The sequence below is a fragment of the Chrysochloris asiatica genome, unplaced genomic scaffold, assembly GCF_000296735.1.
Source record: "Chrysochloris asiatica unplaced genomic scaffold, ChrAsi1.0 scaffold00017, whole genome shotgun sequence".
Classification (NCBI taxonomy): domain Eukaryota; kingdom Metazoa; phylum Chordata; class Mammalia; order Afrosoricida; family Chrysochloridae; genus Chrysochloris; species Chrysochloris asiatica.
The window spans coordinates 14,223,543-14,244,908 of NW_006408535.1; the positions used below are offsets into that span (position 1 = coordinate 14,223,543).

The following is a 21,366-nucleotide window of genomic DNA, read 5'->3' on the forward strand; positions in this document are numbered from 1 at the left end:
CAGCAGTCTTCAAAAATGTTCCTTCATGTTATTAAGAATCAGAAAATCTTGTTAAAATTCTTTCAGCTTTTAAGAAACATAAGCAGCTTTGGGATGTAGTGCCTGACATGAACTTTTTAAGTTAATTCCCTTGGAGCGATCATTTGCATTAGTGAAGATATTTAGTTAGAGGTGGCTTCCTATGCAGTTTTTCAGCATTTGAGCAGGCAATCGAATTGTTCTGTAAGCCAAAGATTGAAAATAACCAATACTTTTCAAAGGAGCTCTGGTAGTGTGGTGGTTACAAATTGGGCTGCGAACCGCAAGGTCAGCAGTTCGAAACTACCAGCTGTTCTGTGGGAAAAAGATGAGGCGTTCTGCTCCCGTAAAGATTTGCAGCCTCGGAAACCCTGTGCAGGGTTACTATGAGTCAGAACCGACTCCACGGCACATAACAACAATGGACTTTTCAGGCATATACAGCTTAGCATTCTCTAATGGTGAGAGATACAATCTTATATGATTGTAACAAATGAGCCCAAGTTGTTAAGGGATGCAGCAAGGAGCATTTTCACTTTCACTAGTAAGAATGGCTAAAGGAACCCTGGGAAGGTGGGGAAAGAAACCCAAGCACATGCATGGTACCTTTGAACGTTAAATGAACAGAGTGACTATGAAGGGGATATGTATTTTCCTAATACACAGAATTTAAAGACTCTAAGAATTTAATTTTAACAATATAGCTAGAATTGTTCTATGCATGCTGGTCCTTCACAGGAAGCATGGGATTTATCAGACTTCTAATATTAAATGAATAGGGAGGACTATAGAAGAAATCAGTGAATTTGAATTATGGTGTTGGTAAAGAATATTGTAAGTACCATGGACTTTCAGAAGTGCAAACAAATCTGCCTTAGAGTAAGTATAGGCAGAGTGCTTCTTACAAGTAAGGATGCCAAGATTTCATCTCATCTTTGGACATGTCAGGAGGGGTCAGTCCCTGGAGAAGGACATTGTGCTTGGTAAATGGAAGGGTCAGTGAAAAAGTGGAAGACCCTCACAAGATGGACTGAACACAGTGGCAGCAACAATGGACTCACATACAACCACAATTGTGAGGTTTGAGCTGGACCATGCAGTGTTTTGTTCTGTTGTACATACGGTTGTTGTAAGTCTGAAATGACTTGACCAGCACCTAATCAAAGTCCCTCCAAGTGAAAAATCTCTTTGAACACCTATTTGGAGAGACATCATGCTCAATATGAATCAACAGTGTGATCTGGTTAACAATAGAGCCTAATTCAACCTTGTTGTTCTTGTTAGGTGCTGTTGAGTCTGTACAGACTCACAGAGACTCTACGAACTACATAATGAACCACTGCTCAACCCTGTGCACACCTCGCAATTGTTGCTACGCTTGAGCCCACTGTTTGCTACCATTGTGCTGATCCATTTTGTTGGGGGTCTTCCTCTAAGTCAACCTGAGGCTGAATTAATAGAAGCAGTCTATGCTGAGAAAGATGACAGTCTGTTTTGTACTAATCAGAATGTATCTGAAGGACTGTGCTTGGTTTTCTTAACGCTTTTTTTTTTTGTGTGTGTGTGTGTGGGGGGTCATTGACAAACTAAAGCACAACCAAAAGAGCGTAGCTTTGGTGGTTAGGGTCTTAGAAACATGTCATTGAATAGCGGTTGTGGAAGTAAGGTTGTTTGATGCATCACATATGTGAGAGGCTGTGATAGAGGGGAAGGGGTCAATCTGCAAATCAGTTCCAGAAGGCAGACCATGACTCAGTAAGGGTTTACATTTCTATTAGAACTGTTCAACAATTTAGTGAGCTTGCTACCAGACACATGTCCAAGCAGATGCTAGAGGGTCGCCTGTTGGTCTTGTTGTGCTGGGATGACTGCATTGGGTTTGGAGGTTGGATCAAAGGATGCCAACCATTCTCCTAAACTTGATTCAAGAAGCAAACTAAACTTTTCTGAAGTCTTCCTTCATAATAAGGCTTAGAAAAGTAAATGATATGTTTAAGAGTCAGGAGTAAACCACAGAACCTAATCCAAATCTAGAATGAAAAAGTAGAAAACTGTTCCACTTACTACCTCTCAAATATGAACACTTGAATCCTGGTGTAGCTCTGTAGGGTTAGTGCATTGGACTACAAAGCCAGTTTGAAACATGAGGTCGGCGGTTCAAACTCACCTGCTAGCTGCTCCTCAGAAACCCTATACAGGGCTGCTATGGGTTGGAACCAACCTGATGGCACTTAACAACAACAATGACTAAAAGGAGACCCGGGGTGGTAGAGATATTTAACGCACTTGGCTGGTAACTGATAGGTGGGATGTTCTAGTCTACCCAGAAGCATGTTGCAAGGCCAGGAGAGATACTTACAGTTCTAGTTGACCACACATGGGAGTCATAATGGGTCAGAATCAGTTCAATGACAACTGGTGGTAAATGACTGAAAAGTAGTTTGTTTCCCCTTGGACACTCGTATACAGTAAAGTCAGTGAATTATGGTATATGAGTAGGATATATGAACACCACCCGTACCCTCTGCCCTATGAAAACAGTTATTTTCATTCCTAATTCATAAAAAGTAGTCTTTAATACTCTCTTTTCTCATGCATGGCCACACTAAAGAATGGGGATGGGGCCTCAGAAACTGCACTTCACTCCAAAGAAGAAACGTGGAATTAAAATATTTCCAAAAGGCAAAAATCTGGGTTTTCTCCTACTTTGTGAGCAAACATACTGTGATTATATTTCTAAGAAGGCTACGTTAAACTGTTTTCTTGGAAGCATGTAGAGACATTTTAATATATTAAGATTTTTTTCCCCATTTTTTCTTATTTGTGTGTGTTATGAATCTGTTTGAAAACAACAGATCAGGAAAAGTACAAGCGTCTTTAAAGAGTGCAAAAATAATTTCCCAAGTAAGCAAATAAAACTTTGCACTTCATATCAAGCCTTGATTCATTAAAAATCTTAAACTTCTCATGAGAAAAATTAACATTTAAACCACTGCTGCTTGGCCAAGCACTCCACCACACAAGAATATGAAATATCTCCTCTGAAAAAGTACAAAAAGGACAAAACCACAAATGTGGAACTTCAATTAATTTAAAGCCCCAATCAGCAAAGAATAAATCCTTCGCAGATCTAATTACCAGCGCTCTCGGAAGACCCAGGCCAACCAGCCAATCTTCCCCGTGTTTGAACAGCTTGATGAACTAGGGGACTGATGGATATCAAGTCATTTTGTTTAATTTATAAATGGATTTTCCCCTAATACTTAAATTATCATCAGTACAACACAATGAAAATGGGAACATTCTGAATGCAAAGTCTATAAGAGTCCTGGAAGGAATCCCAATGAGGAATGTCACCTCTGTTCATTCCTCTATACAATTGATCTAATTAAATACTGAGGGTGGAAAGGCAGTTTAAAATGTGGCCATTCTGTTTTCTTTTTAGCCTTAATTTATCTGTTCACATCTTTCAAGTACCTTTTGATGTTTAAAAGAAAAAAATAAAAGCCATGATTTCTGTAAATTCCCAATACTTTTAAGCTAATGTTAAAAACAAAAACAAAAACAAAAAACCTCTGCTATAGGTTTTGCTGAATAATAAATAAATGCATTTTGTTTAGCCATGTTAACAATAAAAGGAAGAGGGCATTCTAAATCTAAACCATTTTCCTCCATTAATTTGAAAGAAAACCTAAAAGGCACTAGTACCTTCTATATGTATTGTTCAACTGAAATTAGATCTCTGGATTATGCTTATTAAAATGTCTCTTTATTTTCAAATCTCTGCTTTATTTAATTACTGCAAGGGACTGAGAGCTGCACAGAATTGTTAAATACCGCTAGGCCTATTTATAATCCCTTCACACTGGCAATTGGAGTGCAACCGTTTGGCAAAGGTCCTGCCCACAACCCACACACTGGGATTGCAATTCCCACCTGGCTCAGGAGTCTCTGACTGAGAGGAGGAAGATGCTGAGCTGGCTCCATCCTCAGCGGTGCCCTGTGAGAGGAGACCCCGCCCAGGCGGGAGCTTCATGCCCAACTGCTCTGCCATTTCCACATGGTCCCCAGGGTGGACATAGTCAAAGACACTGCTTCCTGTCAGCTCCACCTAGAGGGGAAAGAGAAAGGGCGGGAAAGAGGTGTCACAGGCTTTTCAATTTTTAACATTCAGCACACCAATGGGCTTCAGATTCTACTCAGCAGATGAAATCCATACCAGCCCCAGGAATGCTCTTGGTTCTAATGTTTATCCTCAGATACTTAAGGATGCTTGCACAGGGAATGCTTTTTCTCGTATGTATTTCTTTAGCCCAGTTATTCTCATATACTGTTGTTTGCATACAGTCAAAACATTTGGTGCCTGTGGACAAGTCAGCCTCACATGCCGCTGTTTTATCCATGCATCATCATATACTTGCATGTTTGGTGTCAACCGGATGATTGACTGAATTTGAGTTTTCTATCTGAGAACACTGGACTTTGTATGGAAACAGCCAGAGATATCACACAAGTATTTTCCTTAAAATACACAAATTTGCAAGATGCATTGCTATACATATCAGCTTGTTTCTATGTAAATTTAAATATAAGAAGTGCTGTTTATGAGGATGTGAAAAGACATAATGTTTTCATTAAATATTACTCATTAGTTCTGTAATCATACGGAGAATTTTCCATGCAAAAAAGGTCAGCTGGGATCTGAAGCAGCCATTTTTTTTCCTGCTAGTATTAGCTTGTTTTGCCTTCAATCTAATAAAATAGATGGTACAGCTCTCCTTGCAAGCTTAAAAAAACAAACAAAAAACTTTTCTTTTGTGTACTCTTTGTATTAGACTGACTCTAAAGGTAGAGAGTGAATAGCAAATGTCAGAAGGTGTCAGCCTGAAACGGCGGTACTGCCCACTTTAGTGTCATCAGGTATGGTTCCCTGGCCTGGATTGGGCACTGTCTGAGCGTGCAGAAGTTACTAGTAAGGACCAGTGTAACTTCCACACTCTTCGGATGCTATAACTCGTATCTCCTTTGAAGAATAGCAATGTTGTTAAGTGTCATCAAGTTGGTTCTGACTCAGAGACCCTGTATAGGGTTTCTGAGGAGCAACTGGTGTGTTTGAACCGCCAACCTTGTGATTCACAGAACAGTGCTGATCCTACTGCACCACACTAGGAGTCCAAGAAAAGCAATAGTGCTTCTAAAGGGTTTACAATAGGGTTACAGGCACTATAACAGGTCAGCAACAGGACAAGGCCAAGTTCTTTCCCAGGTCACTACTGGGTTTGGGGGTTTTCAGGAGTTCAATAGTATTAGGCCAGCCATGTGTGTCACAGAATTGCCAGCACTTCTATTTTCAAGAGTTTATTGGCAGATATTTACCTAGCATTCCTTCCTACCTCACATCCCTGTCCAGTGTCATTTCCAGCATGTCTCCAAATGCTACATGAGTGTCCATATTTTTTGCTCTCAGGGAAGCATTCTATCAGGAGTGGATTGTCACAGAGCATCTAATACCCAGAGCAATTATTATCCCCAGAACTCCAAGTCCTGGTAAAATGATCACATCTACTCCCAGATTCCATTTAATTAAAACCTTAACAGGCTACACATCTTCAATATCTATCAATTAGCAAAGGTATAGCCTGAAAAAAATGGGAGGCTCAACTCAGTTTGGTTAATAGCTCTTCTTGAAAAGGGCTTGCATAACTTTTACTGAAAATGAGGCACTTTCTCTTTGCTATTAAATTACACTCTCTTATATTACCCTACTACCGACTATATCATTTTACAATAACTATTTCCTCCATTTGGTATTGTTTCAGAGCATAAATCAGGATTCATAAGTGATCAGTTCCTATCCTCTGGGAGGGAGGGATTACATGTAAATAATCCCTTTAATGTGTGCCTTGCCTCTAAGCATTTCACAGAGCAATAAATGGGTAAACTGACTATGAGCAATTAAGAAATTAAATGAAACTAATAAAATGTGTGCCTTCATATTTCTTGATGTTTATTTTGTTTGGGGATTAGTGAGCATGAGGAAGTCATTCTCAGTTTGCATGGAGTCCAAAAGCAGCAGTCTAATAATAGCACTTTTTCTAAACTTCTAATTTTTGTTTAATACTGCAATGAACCTCTTAGCACAAGAGGTTATTAACACATAAATGACAACACAGTGGGAGAGACAATAGAGGTGAATATAGATGTAAACAAGATTTACTGATTAAAGGAGTAGATATATGCAGGTACTTCCTTTCCATAGAGTAATGTCTCAGGTATCACACACCTAGAGCAAGTCTGAGTCAAAATGTGCCATATTACATTATGACATGGTGAGGGCTTTCTAATGCCGTGACCACAGGGTGTCTTCCGCTAAGATAACTCAAAGCCTAATATTAGATGGACAGGTTGGCATAGAGAATTGGACATAATCATAATCTCCAAGTATGTACTGCACAGTTAGAGGAAAGCACAAAATAATTAGAATCACAACCTGAGTTGGAGATCAGGTTGTTGTCCATTTTGGCTGTGTGACCTTGGACAAGTCACTGAACCATCCTGGACTTCCACTTTCTATTCTAAAAGTGGTAGTTAGTATTCTGTATTGCTGCTCTACATAACACCAAGAGGAGACCACTCACACTGCATTCTGAATTGATGGTATCCCTGAAGTATAATACCATGGCAATGGTCAAGCCAGTGATTCTGAGAGCAGGAATGAAAGCACCACCTGGTCTATAGGCTAAATGTGAACATCCAATAAAATGGTACACAGGAAATCCCATAGTAAGAAACTGTTGTCCTTGTTAAGTGTCATCAAGTTGGTGCTGACTCCTAACAACCCTATAGAGGGTTTCCAAGGAGCAGCTGGTGGGTTTGAACTGCCAACCTTATAGTTCAAGTCCTGCAGTACCACACTAGGAGAAGCAAGCACTACAAAATGCCTGCTGCTTTTGTTGCTACTTGGTGGCTAAGAAGGGGTGACATGCAGAAATGTATATTCCTGTATAACTTTAGTAACAGGTGCTTAGAGTCTTTTTGGTCACTCTGAGAGCTTGCTTGAATCAGCAGGGATGATGTATGTTTTGAGTTTCAACCACCAATAACAATAATCTACCTATTTGTATGCTAGGGCTTTTCCATATTTTACTCTGATTAATCCTCATAACCATCTTTAGAGCTGGTATGATTATCCCATTTTATAGCAAAGAAACTGAATAATGAGAAGGGCAAGTGGTGGAGATAGGGTTTGGTCCAAAGTCTTAACCACCCATACTCAAGGTAGAGCATTAGCAGTCACAGAGGCCATGCAGGGACCTCGGAACACTCCTTTCCTTCAAGAGAGGACATTAAGCATCATGAAAGGAGTCAATTCTAGCTCATGGTGGTAAGCCCATGCATGCACATACTGGAAATGGGCAACTTTCTACAAACTTTTAAAAATGTTGTTGTTGTGTCCTGTAGAGTTGGTTGCCAACCTTGCGATTAGCAGTCCAGTGCTTATCCTAGTAGCCAGTTTTCATGATAGGTGATTTCTAATTCCCAGGACTAAAGATGATCTGCCACAGAAGACTTTGGACCCAAAGAAGGCACTAAACAAAAATAGAAGTGTGGGTAAACAAAAGTCTATTTATACCAGAGGGCTTTTAAAAGTTTGTGGAAAAAGGGAATTGAAAAATAATGAACATTTTCCACAACATTTTGGAGCCTACCAGTAGTTCAAATCCACCAGCTGTTCCTCACAACCCTATACAGGGTCGCTGTGAGTTAGAATCGACTCGATAGCACTTAACAGTGACAACAGGTTTTTACAATGTGATTTCCTGTGTAGATGGAGCTTGAATCATTATTTTCATCTCATGCTTTACATTTATCTGATAGTTGCAGTATTTATCATACTGCTTTAATTTTCATAAGTAAATATTAGAGCTAAAAGGGACCTTAAAAACTGTTTATTATACTTTCTTATTTAATAGGTTAAAAACTCTAAGGTTCTTAGAAGTTAAAATGATGTTGAAGTCTACCAAGATGTTGAGTGATCCAACCAGGGATCTTAGCCCAGTTGGTTGGCTAACTCTCCGTTCACCGCTTATCTCACTAAACCATTGTTTGACTTACTAATCAGACTTCAGAAAAAAAGACAGACACTAGAACTCATATCGCCTACCACTAAATTCTGTTCCTCAAAATAGATTATAGAAGCCAAGACTGGGAAATTTTTACTTGATGAGTAGATATTACTTTATGTAAGCTTTAAGTAAGAAAACTAAATAGAGCTCCAATTCAGTTTTGATGTAATTAGGTACTTCCATCCCAAGTTATCCACTATTCCAAAACTTACAACCCACTGAGAACTACAACTACTTTCTTGTACATAGCAAGTACATCATAAACATTTGTTGAATGAATAACTGAAGGATATTTAGGCTTGAACAAATTCCTTGTTGCTTGACTCCAACAAATTTCAGTTGGTTCTTTTATATAATCTATAGTATTATTTATTCTATATAATTATATTTTTATTCACAATGCTTGCCAAAAAGTACCCCAGTTGAGTTTCCTATAGCATTATGTATATGTGCACATGACAACATAGTAATAGTTGTTGTGTCAATTTCAACTCATGGCCATCCCATGTGTGTACGTACCAGAAAAGGGCAGGGTTAGTACTTGCTCTTTTAAAGAATAATGTGGCGCTGTGGGTTAATGCGCCAGACCACAAAGCCATCTGAACTGCAAGGTCGGTGGTTCAAGCTCACCAGCTGCTCCTCGGAAACCCTATACGGGGTCACTATGGGTCACAACCGACTTAACGGCACTTCACAATAACAACAATATGGGTCACAACCGACTCAACGGCACTTCACAATAACAACAATCAATCAATCTTAGGCAGAACTGTGTTTAACTAGTAAGTTTCCATGTTTCACCCCCTTAATCCTCAAATATAATTATCTGAATTGTAACATACTAAACAACCACACCACCACTCATCTGTCAATTTGTCATATGTGGTAGCTTGCATGTCATTGTGATTCTGGAAGCTATGCCACTGGTATTATAAATTCAGCAGGGTCACTCATGGTAGGTTTCAGATGAGCTTCCAGACTAAGAAAGGTGAGGAAGAAGGAGAGATGGATTATTTCTGAATATTTCGTCACAGGACGCCTTATGAACAGCAGTGGAACATGGTCAGATTGCACCAGAATTTTGACTATTAAAACATGATGAAGTGCACCAGAATATCTGCTGATAGGGCACAACTCAAAATGAGGAGAAACAGCTGTAAATATCCATTAATAATCTGAACATAGAATATACGAAGTTGAATCTCAGAAAATTGGAAGTTGTCAAAAATGAAATGGAACGCATAAACATCTATATTCTAGGCATTAGTGAGCTGAAATGGACTGGTATTGGCCATTTTGAATCTGACAATCACATGGTTTACTATGCTGGGAATGACAAATTAAAGAGGAATGGTGTCATATTCATCATAAAAAAACCCCAAAACATTTCAACATCTTGAAGTACAATGCTGTCTGTGATAGAATAATAATATACATACAACACAGAAGACAGGAGTCCTGGTATGGTGCTGTGAGTTAATGTGCTGGACTGCAAAGGTCTGTGGTTCAAGCTCACCAACCACTGCTCAGAAACCCTATATAGGGTCATTAGGGGTCACAATCAACTCGATGTTACTTAACAACAACAACAGCAACAAGGAAGACCAGTTAATATAACTATTATTCACATTTACGCACCAACCACTAAAACCAGCAGTGATGAAATTGATCAAACATGCAATCAAGGTGCGTTGACAATTACATTTTTTAAACAACATAAAAAAATGACTATACACATGGACCCCACCAATTAGCATATACAAAAATCAATTGTGGAAAGAGACATCTGTGGAAAGAGACGGTGAGAAAGCTCCATACCATCAGCCAAAGCAAGGCCAAAGGCAGAACAGATGATCAAATTGCTCATACACAAGTGCATGCTGAAGCTGAAGAAAATTAAAACAAGTCTGTAAGAGCCAAAATATGACCTTGAACAAACATATCCTACCTGAATTTAGAGATCATCTCAAGACCAGAAGAATTGTATGATGACATCAAGAACATCTTATACAAAGAAAGCAAAAGGTCATTAAGAAGATAAATAAGGAAGAAGGGAAAGACCAAAATGGATCTCAGGAGATAACTCAAAAACTTGCTCTCTAGTGTACAACATGCTAAAGCAATTGGAAGAATGAGAAGGTGAAAGAGTTGAATAGAAAATTTCAAAAAAGCAGCTCGAGATGACAAAGTCAAATATTATGATGAAATGTACAAAATCCTGGAGTTAGAAAACCAAAAGGGAAGACCATGCTTAGCATTTCTCAAGCAGAAGGAACTGAAGAAATAATTCAAGCCTCCACTTGAAATATGGAAGGAATTTATAGGCAAAAGATTAAATGATGTAGACAGCATCAAAAGAAGATGGAAAGAATACACAGAGTCACTATACCTAAAAAGAAGTGGTCAATGTTCAATAATTTCAATATGTAACCAATGTTACTGAAGGAAGAAATCAAGGTACACTGCTGGCACAGGCAAAGAACAAGACTCTGGGAATTGATGGACTATAGATTTAAATTATTCAGCAACCCGATGTAGCACTGGAGGCACTCACTCATCTATGCTAAGTAATTTGGAAGACAGCTACCTGGCCAACTGACTGGAAGACATCCTATCTGTGCCCATTCCAAAAAGTTGACCCATGGGATGCAGAAATCATCAGACAGTATCAATAATACCATAGGCAAGTAAAACATGGTTAAAGATAATTCAAAAATGGCTGCAACAGTACAATGACAGAGAATTGTCAAGAGGTTCAAGATGGATTCAGATAAGGAAGTGAACAAGGGATATCACTGCTGACATCACAGAAAGATGTTTACCGTAAATATTATTTATTGACTACGCAAAAGCTTTCAAGAGTGTGGAGAAGTATGACGTTTTAGAGAAGAAGTATTCTATTACACTTAATTGTGCTCATGAGGAACCTGTACATAGACCAAGAGGCAGGTGTTTGAACAGAACAAGGGAACACTAAATGGTTTAAAATCAGAAAAGGGGTGCACCAGGGGTTGAATTCTTTCATCATACGTATTCAATCTGTATGCAGAGCAAATAATTCTAGAAGCTGGATTATATGAGGAAAAATGTTGCATCAGGGTTGGAGGAAGACTCATTAACAATCTATGATATGAAGATGATACGACCTTGCTTACTGAAGATGATACGATCTTGCTTACTGAAAGCAAAGAGGACTTAAAATACTTACTGAATGAAGATCAAAGATCATAGCCTTTGGTATGGGTTGCTTCTCAGTGTAAAGAAAGCAAAAAGCTTCACCACTGGACCAATAAATAACATCAAGATAAATGGAGAAAAGATTGAAATTGTCAAAGACTTCACTTTGCTTGGATCAACCATCAATACTCATGGAAGCAGAAGTCAAGAAATGAAATGATGTATTGCCTTAGGCAAATATGCTATACGAGACGTTTTTAAAGCATTTAGGCACAAAGATGACAGTTTGAGGACTAAGGTGTGCCTAATTCAAGCCATGGTATTTTCAGTAACATCATATGCATGTGAAAGTTGGACAATGAATATCGAAGACCTTAGAATAATTGAGGCATTTGAGATATGATGGTGGAGAAGAATATTAAAAGTCCCATAAATTGCCGAAAGAACAAACAAGAGATACAGCCAGAATGTTCCTTAGAAGCCTGGATGGCCAGACTTCATTTCTCATACTTTGGATATATTATCAGGAGGAACCAGTCCCTGGAGAAGGACATCATGTTTGGTAAAGTGAAGGCTTCGAAGAAAAAGAGGAAGACCCCTAATGACATGGATTGGCACACTGACAGCAGCAGGGGGCTTAACTGTAGCACGAGGTTAGCTTAGGACGAGGCAGTGTTTCGTTCTACTTTACATGAGGTTGTTATGAGTCAATACCAACTCAAGGGTACCTAACAAGCAAAACTAAAAAAATTAACACTCAAACTCATTGTAGTCAAGTTGATTCTGACTCTTAGGCATGCTCTACGTCAGAACAAATCTACCCCAAAGTATTTCCAAGGCTGGAGTTCTGGTGTGGTGATGTAGGATAAGCACTTGACCTCAATTTGAACTGCAAGGTCACTATGAGTCAGAATGGACACAACAGCAAACTTGATGGATGTCATTTTTCTCCTGTGGAGTGGCTGGTGGGTTTACACCACTGTCCTTTGGGTTGGCAGTTGAATGCTTAACCACTGTACCACCTGTGTTCCTTTTGAAATGGAACACAGTCTATAAAAATGACTTAGTTTTTCCCTGAAATCATCAATGACAGAAACTTTGGGGTTGAAGATAGTCAATAAACAACATAAAATGCAATTCCCTAGTTTATGAGGTTTTCTGCTCCTGTAAAGATTTACAGCCTTGGAAACCCTACGCAGGGTCTCTATGAGTCGGAACCGACTCCAGGGCACACCACTAACACCACCAATGGAAAAGTACAGCTTTTTATTTTAATAACGTGTTCTGGTTAGTGCAGATTGCATTCTAAGGCAAATAAGAAAACCTCTTCATTTAAAAAAATAGTTAGCTCAGTTAAACTCAAGCAACAGACCTGTGGAACTTTGAATCATTTCTCTACCACAAGAAGGAAAAGTAAGAATAACTGTTTCCAACCTGGTCCACTGGGTTCAACCTGACTCCAGCTGAGTGACTCTAAAGGAGAAATCATTTTCTCCCATTGCTTTGCTGTTACTGTGTGTCGTTAAGTTGGTTCAGACTCCCAGCTTCCCTATGTAGGGTTTCCAAAGAGCAGCTGATGGATTTGACCCACCAACCTTTTGGTTAGAGGTCCAGTGCTTATCCTACAACACCAGACCCGGACCACTCACATTATCTAGTGTACTAGAAAACAGCTGAGAAACTGTCAGGGCCAGCAGATGGTAATAAAGAATAAACATGTATATCCCAGAAGAGGACTAGGGTGCGCCTTACCCAGGCCATGGTGTTTTCAATAACCTCATATGGATGTGAAAGCTGGACAGTGAATAAGGAAGATCATAGAAGAATTGATGCCTTTGAGTTGTGGTGTTGGAGGAGACTACTAAAAGTGCCATGAACTGCCAAAAGAACCAATAGATCTATTTTGGAAGAGGTGCAGCCAGAGTGCTCCTTGGAAGCCAAGATGGCTAAACTTCGTCTCTCATACTTTGGACATATTGTCCGGAGGGAAAGTCGCTAGAGAAGGATGTCATGCTGGGTAAGATGGAGGGTCAGAGAAAGAGAGGAAGACCCCCAATGTGATGGATCAGCCAGGTGGCATCATTGATGGCGTCAAGTGTGGCAGCGGTAGTGAGGTTGGCCCAGGATCGGACATTGTTTCGTTCTGCTGTGCATGGGGTCGCTAGGAGTCGGTTCCGACTCGATGGCACCTGACGACAACAACATCCCAGAATAATATTGTATGGAAACTCTCCCCTGACTTTCCCCATCCGTCGCTACCATAGGTTTTTCCAGGACAGAATATACTCTCTAATACCATCTCATGGACAGTCAAGCTAAAAACCACACAGTTATTCTCAAATTTATTTCACATTCTGTTAGCTTGCATGTAATTTGCAAACTAGACACAGTTGATTTGGCAACTCTGAAGTTTCCCGGACAAAAAATGTAAATATATTATACAGTGGTTTGAGTTGACTTTACCATGTCAGGTCACTCTTCCCTGCTGCTAGATAGGATGGGGGACTAATTTGTCTTTTCATACATCAAGCAAGCCTGTCAATAGCCTTTGCTTGGCCCCCTGGCGTGAGCAATACTTTTTAACTGCAGTGATACAGTAACAGTACAACTCATTGAATTCAGTGGTCCTTTGATTGAAAGGGTTTGGTACAAATGAGGAAACAGGCAGTGATTTTGTAAGTATTTTTCATACTGGAACAACTTAAGAGAATATGCTTATAAAGAAAGATCACAACATCGATTCTTAAAGATACTTCTCTCTTTAAAAATAGTTCAGTTTCAGGAATAATGCAAAGGTCATTTTTTATCACACAAAAGGGACTACCCATATTCTAAAATTTAAGGTGCTGGTGGTGTGACATGGAGTCGATTCTGACTCATTATTGCTTTGAATATGGTTTCTAAGACTGTAAATCTTTACAGGAGCAGAAATCCTCATCTTTCTCTCATGGAACTGCTGGTAGTTTTGAACTGCTGACTTTGAGATTAGCAGCTTGACTGACTCGTAACTATTACTATGCTAACAGAGTTCCTTAAAGTTCCTAAACCTTTTGTACAATGTTGACTTTTAAACTTTCTTGAGGATACTGAGGTTACTCTGAAGAATGGAAGTGTTCTTTGTTAAGCCCTTTCACAGGGATGCTCTTTCAGCAGGCCTCTGTCCACGGGGGGAGGATAGGGAAGTATGCCAGAGGTAATATCTGGATAGGAGGCTGGGTCTGAAAGAGAATTATACTGGTGCTAAGTGATTTGGAAATCTAACTCCCAGGTTAGATGTGCCAAGAGACTGACATAATGGTTAGAAAATTCTAACCCAGGATAAGATTGAAATTCTATCTCATGATGGCAGGTTAGAATTTGTAGTTTATTTATTTTTTGGGGGGTCAGTTTTACACTATTGAAGAGTAATAAGTGATAAAAGAATAAAATATAATAAGATTTGATAGCTTGATTAGCATAGGTTTTCTCTGGATTTACTAGTATCTTAATGCCATCTTCATACTTCGTACGTATTGCAGAACTCCACTGAATATTTATGAAGTGTTTTGACAAGAACTTGATGTTCTTTACTGCTCTGTCTCATTCTATGTATTTGCTGACTTATCTGAAGAAAAATGCATAAAAGCACCGGGACTGTTACAGAAATGCGTGTATAAATTAGTAGAACAAGAAGAAAGAAAGGTTCTATATCAGCACGATGAAGTAGAAAAAGAAAACCCTTTCAATGCCATCAAATAAGAAAATGAATCCACTCTCTTAAGATATGTTAACAAAGCCTTAGAAGAATCTGAACTAAAAGAATCATGTGTGTGTTTATTCCCCCCTCCCCTCCTAAATAAACATTTCTGCTTCCTATGGGAATAAGTGAAGAAAAGTACTTTTTTTGCTTTGGTTTTTTACATATTTTCCAATAAACTCTGGAGTGCCTGACTTGAGCTTTACAAAGCACAACATTCTAAGAGAAAACTGGGTAACTGGTCCTGAACTTTGATTAAGAAGTGCCAGAAGATAATTCCAGTGGATTTCCTAGTTCTCAGAGAGGAAGAAGGAAAAGGCAAGGGATGGAAGAAATAAAAGGAAAGGAAAACTAAAGTACTAACTGCAGACACTGATTCTGACTCAGGCATGGTATTTGGAATAGTACTTTATGACTTCAGAGTTGAATTGATCAAATCATAACCAACACTGACTTCTCAATATGCCGAAGTGTTAACTGATCATTCCAGAGATACAGGCTCCCAATAGACATCGATCAAGTTTAAATGCTATAAAAAATATATGACATGCTTTATTTAATTTTGCTCATAACCCTGCTTCTGGTATGTCTCGGTCATCTCATGTTTGGGAGCACTGATTTCAAAATAGACTTGATATGTTGACGTTCTTTTTCATTAAGAGACGATGGGTAAAAGAATAATCCAGAGAATACTTTAAAACAAAGGGAACCTTACATCACAGGAAAGAGTCCAGGGCTTTGCAAAAGTGCCTAAACCAAGAGATTTTAAAACCTTGTTTTACAGGACTCCTATAGTCTTCAAGTTTTAAAGTGTCTATAGGACAGGAAAGGCCAACTTTTTAGTATTTATCACAGTGCTAGAAAGGAAACAAGAATGCGTCAATTGCTACATCATAGTCAAAAAGTGAAATGATACCAAGAAAAAAAGCATTAACAATGCTAAAAGTAACTGAAGTTAGTCTCTTTCTCTGAAGATCAAACAAATACTAAGATGTTAACTTTCAAAGCTTCTTCATTACCTTCATGGTAAGGAAACCAATCAACATAAAATACTGGATGGTCGCATAGTTAATCCATTTTCCTCAAATTTTACATGGTTCAGTATTTGTCATTTAAGTCTGGATACACATCATGATGCATGTTACGCATAGTCAGACTTCAGTATCAATATATCTCAAATTTTGTTTAATCATTTTTGTTACTCAGTGAATTTTACCTTCTTCTTTTTGGTTAAATAAACAAGAAAAAGGTGAATATGCTTATAAGTTAAGACTGAAATTTAAATATGGATTCTAAATAGCCATTCTGTTTAAAGAAGAAATCCTGGTGTGTCTTTGTGGGTTAATGTGTTGGACTACCAAATTGGTTGGAACTGCAAGGTTCAACCCCATACAGGGTGGCTATGAGTCAGAATCAACTCAAGGGCACTTAACAACATCAGCAACAAATTTTAAAGAAACATAACTGGAAAAGGATAAAAATCACTTGAGTGGATTCACTTGTTTTTTGAAAGTTACACAGGATGACTTCATTTTAACCAGGCACAGTAAAGCAATATAATTATATTGTGTCTTTGGATATGTTAATGCATATGTAATCATTATTGTTAAGTATTGTTGAGTCCGTTTCAACTCACAGTGAGCCCATAAACAGTTTCCAAGGAGCGACTGCTGTGTTTGAACCACCAACCTTGTTGTTAGCAGTCAAGCACTTATCATTACAGCCCACTGATATTGATAATACTTAATGTAACTAATTTTCATTAATGATAAGGTACACATAAATAATGAAACTAATCATTCTTGACTTTTTAAAAAGAGGATACTCTATGATAAAGACCATGTACATCAGCCCTCACTTGGAGCTAGGTTGCAATGTTTAAGTGATGCAGTTGAAACAAAAAACAGAAAAATTAGAAATGCCTAATGCCTGGGGGCTCAGGACTATATAGTCTCAGAGGACACCACAATCAATTGGTATAACATAGTCCAACATAAAAACACAAACAACATAAAAGATGACTATACACATGGAGCTCACCAGGTGGAATACACAGAAATCAAGTTGACTACTTCTATGCAAAGAGATGGTGGAAAAGTTCCATATCATCAGTCAAAACAAGACCACAGGTAGACTGTGGAACAAACTATCAGTTGCTCATATGCAAATTCAGACTGACGCTGAAGAAAATGAAAACAAGTCCACGAGAGCCAAAATATGACCTTGAATATATTACACCTGAATAGAGATCATCTTAAGAACAGATTTGATTCATTCGACACTAAAGACCGAAGACCAGAAAAGTTGTGTGATGACATCAAGAACAACATATAGGAAGAAAACTAACTATCTCTAAGAAGGCAATGAAAAAGGAAAAGACCAAAATGGATGTCAGCAGAGACTCTGAAACTTGCTCTCTAGTGTAGCGAAGATACGCAAATGGAAGAAATGAGGAGGGACAAGAGCTGACCAAAAAATTTCAAAGGTTAGGTCGAGAAGACAAAGTCAAATATTATAATGAAATATGCAAAGATCTGGAGCTAGAAAACCAAAAGGGAAGAACACACTCAGAATTTCTCAAGCTGAGAAACTGAAGAAAAATTCAAACCTTGACTTGTGGTATTGCAGGATTTTATGAACAAATTCTTGAACAATGCAGAAAGCATCTAAAGAAGATGGAAGGAATACAGAGTCACTGAACCAAAAAGAAATGGCTGATGTTCAATCATTTCAAGAGCATATGATTAACGGCCAATGATCCTGAAGGAAGAAGTCCAAGGTGCACTGAAGGCATTGGCAAAGAACAAACTGGTGCAGCACTGGAGGCACTCACTCATCTCTGCCAAGAAATATGGAAGACAACTACCTGGCCAACTGATTGGAACAGATCCTATTTGTGCCTGTTCTAAAGAGACATGACCCAATGGAATGTGGAAATCATCATACAATATCATTGATATCCCATTAGTAAAGTTTTACTAAAGGCAATTAAAAATGGCTGAAACCATACATTGACAGAGAGCTTCCAGAAATTTAAGCAGGATTCAGAAGAGGACATGGGATGAGGGATATTATTGCTGATGTCCGATGGATCTTGGCTTTTCAGCCCAACATAAAAATAGACTATCAGAAAGATGTTTACCTGTGTTTTATTGACTATGCAAAGGCCTTTAATTGTGTGCATCATGACAAGCTATGGACAACACTGTGAAGTATGAGTATTCTGGAACACTTAATTGTGCTCATGAGGAGATTGTACATAGACAAAGAGGCAGTTGTTCGAAGAGAACAAGGGAACACAAGCAGCTTAAAATTAGGAAAGGTGTGCGCCAGGTAGTATTGCTCCACCATACTTATTCAACCTGTATGCTGAGCAAATAACCCAGAAGCTGGATTATATGAAGACAAGTGTTGCATCAGGATTGGAGGAAGACTCATTAACAACCTGTAATATGCAAATGATACACCTTTGTTTGCTGAAAATGAAAAGGACTTAAAATATTTACTGATGAAGATTAAAGACCACATCCTTTGGTGTGGGTATCATCTCAGTGTAAAAGAAAACCAAAATCCTCACCACTGGACCAATAAACAACATTCTCATCAACGGAGACAAGACTGAAGTTGTCAAAGACTCCATTTTGCTTTGAGTAACTTCCAACACTCATGGAAGCAGCAGTCACGAAATCAAATGACATACTGCATTAGGCAAATCTGCTGTACTAGACTCCTTTTTAAAGTGCTACAGAGCAAAGATGTTAGTTTGAGTTCTAAGGTGAGCCTGACCCAAGCCATGGTATTTTCAGTAATCTCATATGCATGTGAAAGTTAATAAAAACACCATAAGAAAATTAATGTGTTTGAGCTACAATGTTAGAGAGAATATTAAAAGTACCATAGACTGCCAAAAGAACAAACATACTTGTGTTGGAAGAAATGCAGCCAGGATGGCCAAACTTCATCTGTCATACTTTGAACATATTATCAGGAAGGACCATTCACTGGAAAAGGATATCATGTTTGGTAAAGTGGAAGGTCAGAGGCAAAGAAGAAGACCCTCAACAAGATGGATTGGCACTGGGGTGGCAGTGATGGGTTTAGGTGTAGCAACGATTGTTAGGCTGGCCCAGAAATGGGCAGTGTTTCGTTCTATTGTACATAGGGTTGCTATGAGTTGGTACTGCCTTGATGGCACCTAACAACAATGACAACAGTCCAGAAAGACAGTGTTGTACATCCTACTTTGATCACTAGCATTTGGGATCTTTAAAGTTCATGAATGGCCATTTAAGGTGTAGCTAATGATCTCTCTATGTGTGAAAAAAGGAAGAGTAATGAGAACTGAAGAGACTTGGTACACATTAGTCAATGGATTAATGGAACAGCAGTCTGCAGGACTCTGAAACCAGAAGAACTAGATGATGCCCAGCTCCCCTTCTAACTGCTCTGAAGGGATCACATTGGAAAGTCTCAGATAGAGCTAGGAGAAAATGTGGAACAAACAAAACAAAACCAGGCTTACCACTCTGAAAGAGACTAGAGGAACTGAGACTATGGCCCTCTACCACCATTCAGGTCTGGCAAGGAACCTGCCCTCATATCCCAATGTTCAGCTAAGCAGTATAGTTATACAGTGGGGACGACACGAGTAAGGTCTGCTCATCATGAAACAATCATTCAAAATCAAAAGGGCGACCATTACCTAAGGACAAAGTTGAGAAGGGATAGCAAAGTGGGTGGAATAGAAATAGGAACCACAGGAGGAAGCGGGGTAACTGTTGTTTCATGGAGGGATTGTAATCACTGAGATAAAGAAAAATGTATGATTTATTGAATTTAAAACGGATGATCTTGTCTGTGAACATTCACTCAATTCACAATAAAAAGTTGAAGGGGAAAGAAAGAAAGAAAGGCCTAACAGATCACTGGGCATGTGATGGCTTCATATAATAAGCACTAGACTGTGAACCACATGGTTCAAGCCCGCTAGCCACTCCCTCTAAGATGTAAGGCCTTGGAAACTCCAATACATTACAGGGTCGCTGGAAGTCGAAATCAACTTAATGGCATTTAACAACAACAAAGCTAATTGGGTTCTACACCTCGAGAAATCTTTATGTGTAAGAGAAAGGAAAAGAAAAACATGATTTTGTTCAACTAATGCATTGTTTCTATGGTTGGAGCATAGCTTCAAAAACGTTGTGGAACAATTCCTTTTAATTCCATTGTTTCCACTAACTTTTTAAATTCCCCTCATCGATCAATACTGTAGCTGCTATATTTGAACAAAGTGTCTCCCTTCTCCCATATCATCGTGAGGGGTCTAGAAGAAATGTCATGCACCAAACAAGAACTATAAAGTGTATTAAAACACTCGAGTTATTATAAAATGTGAGTGGTTAGCCCATGTTAAGAAATTAATTTGGAGGCTAAAACACATCAGAAGAACAAAGACAAATAATATTGACTGTGCTATGACCAATTGCTGATTGTTGTAGAATTTCTCTATTAATTTGGTTAAGCACATCTTGGGAATCTCCTGAACACCATGTGGGCATCATCGTCCTAGTGTGTAATTTACTCCTAGGGAATTTCTATATGAAAAAGATCTCATATATTGATATTTTATTTTGGCTGTTGTAACTACCAACTGTGGTAGTCTTTGAGGTTATTTTCTATGAAGGAAGTCAATACACTAAGCACTCTCTAGGTGCTATTTTAAAGGAATAAGTTAAACTCACAACTGTTTAATAACAGACTGTGAGTTAGTCTTGTTAGAATAGGGAATGTAAACAGAACTGGCAGGCAGAGAAAATGGGTCAAAAGAAATGAGGCATTCCAAAGATTAAAAGAAGCATTGGTTTTAAGATATTTTGGATTTGGGGAGTGTGATGGTAGGAACCTGGGGAGAAAATCTTTTTGAGAATCAGATAAATTCTCTACTGTGTTTTTTCAGAAAAATGCTCTAGCTGTACACACATAGTTTGGCGTTTTATTTCAGGAGCTTTGGGCTCCCCTGCAGTTTATCCACGAATATCTTCTAGAATGGACTGTCCAATATGGCAACCATGATTCATATGAGGTTACTGACCACTGAAAATGTGGCTAGCCTGAATTGGGATACACTACATAAGGAGCTGTGGTAGCATAGTGGTTATGAATCGGGCTGTGAACCGCAAGGTCAGCAGTTTGAAACTACCAGCTGTTCCTCGAGAGAAAGATGAGGCTTTCTGCTCCCGTAAAGATTTACAGCCTCGGAAACCCTGTACAGGGTCGCTGTGAGTTGGAACGGACTCCACGGCACATAAC

General features: G+C 38.8%; 1 protein-coding gene across 1 annotated transcript in view; it reads right to left on the minus strand.

The window, feature by feature from the left end:
• NPAS3 (neuronal PAS domain protein 3) overlaps positions 1-21,366 on the minus strand; it is a 1,134,041-nt gene that overhangs the window by 180,186 nt on the left and 932,489 nt on the right. The window contains exon 7 of the mRNA XM_006835502.1: positions 3,955-4,129. Coding sequence (XP_006835565.1) covers positions 3,955-4,129 — 175 coding nt within the window. The remainder of the gene's footprint in view (positions 1-3,954; positions 4,130-21,366) is intronic.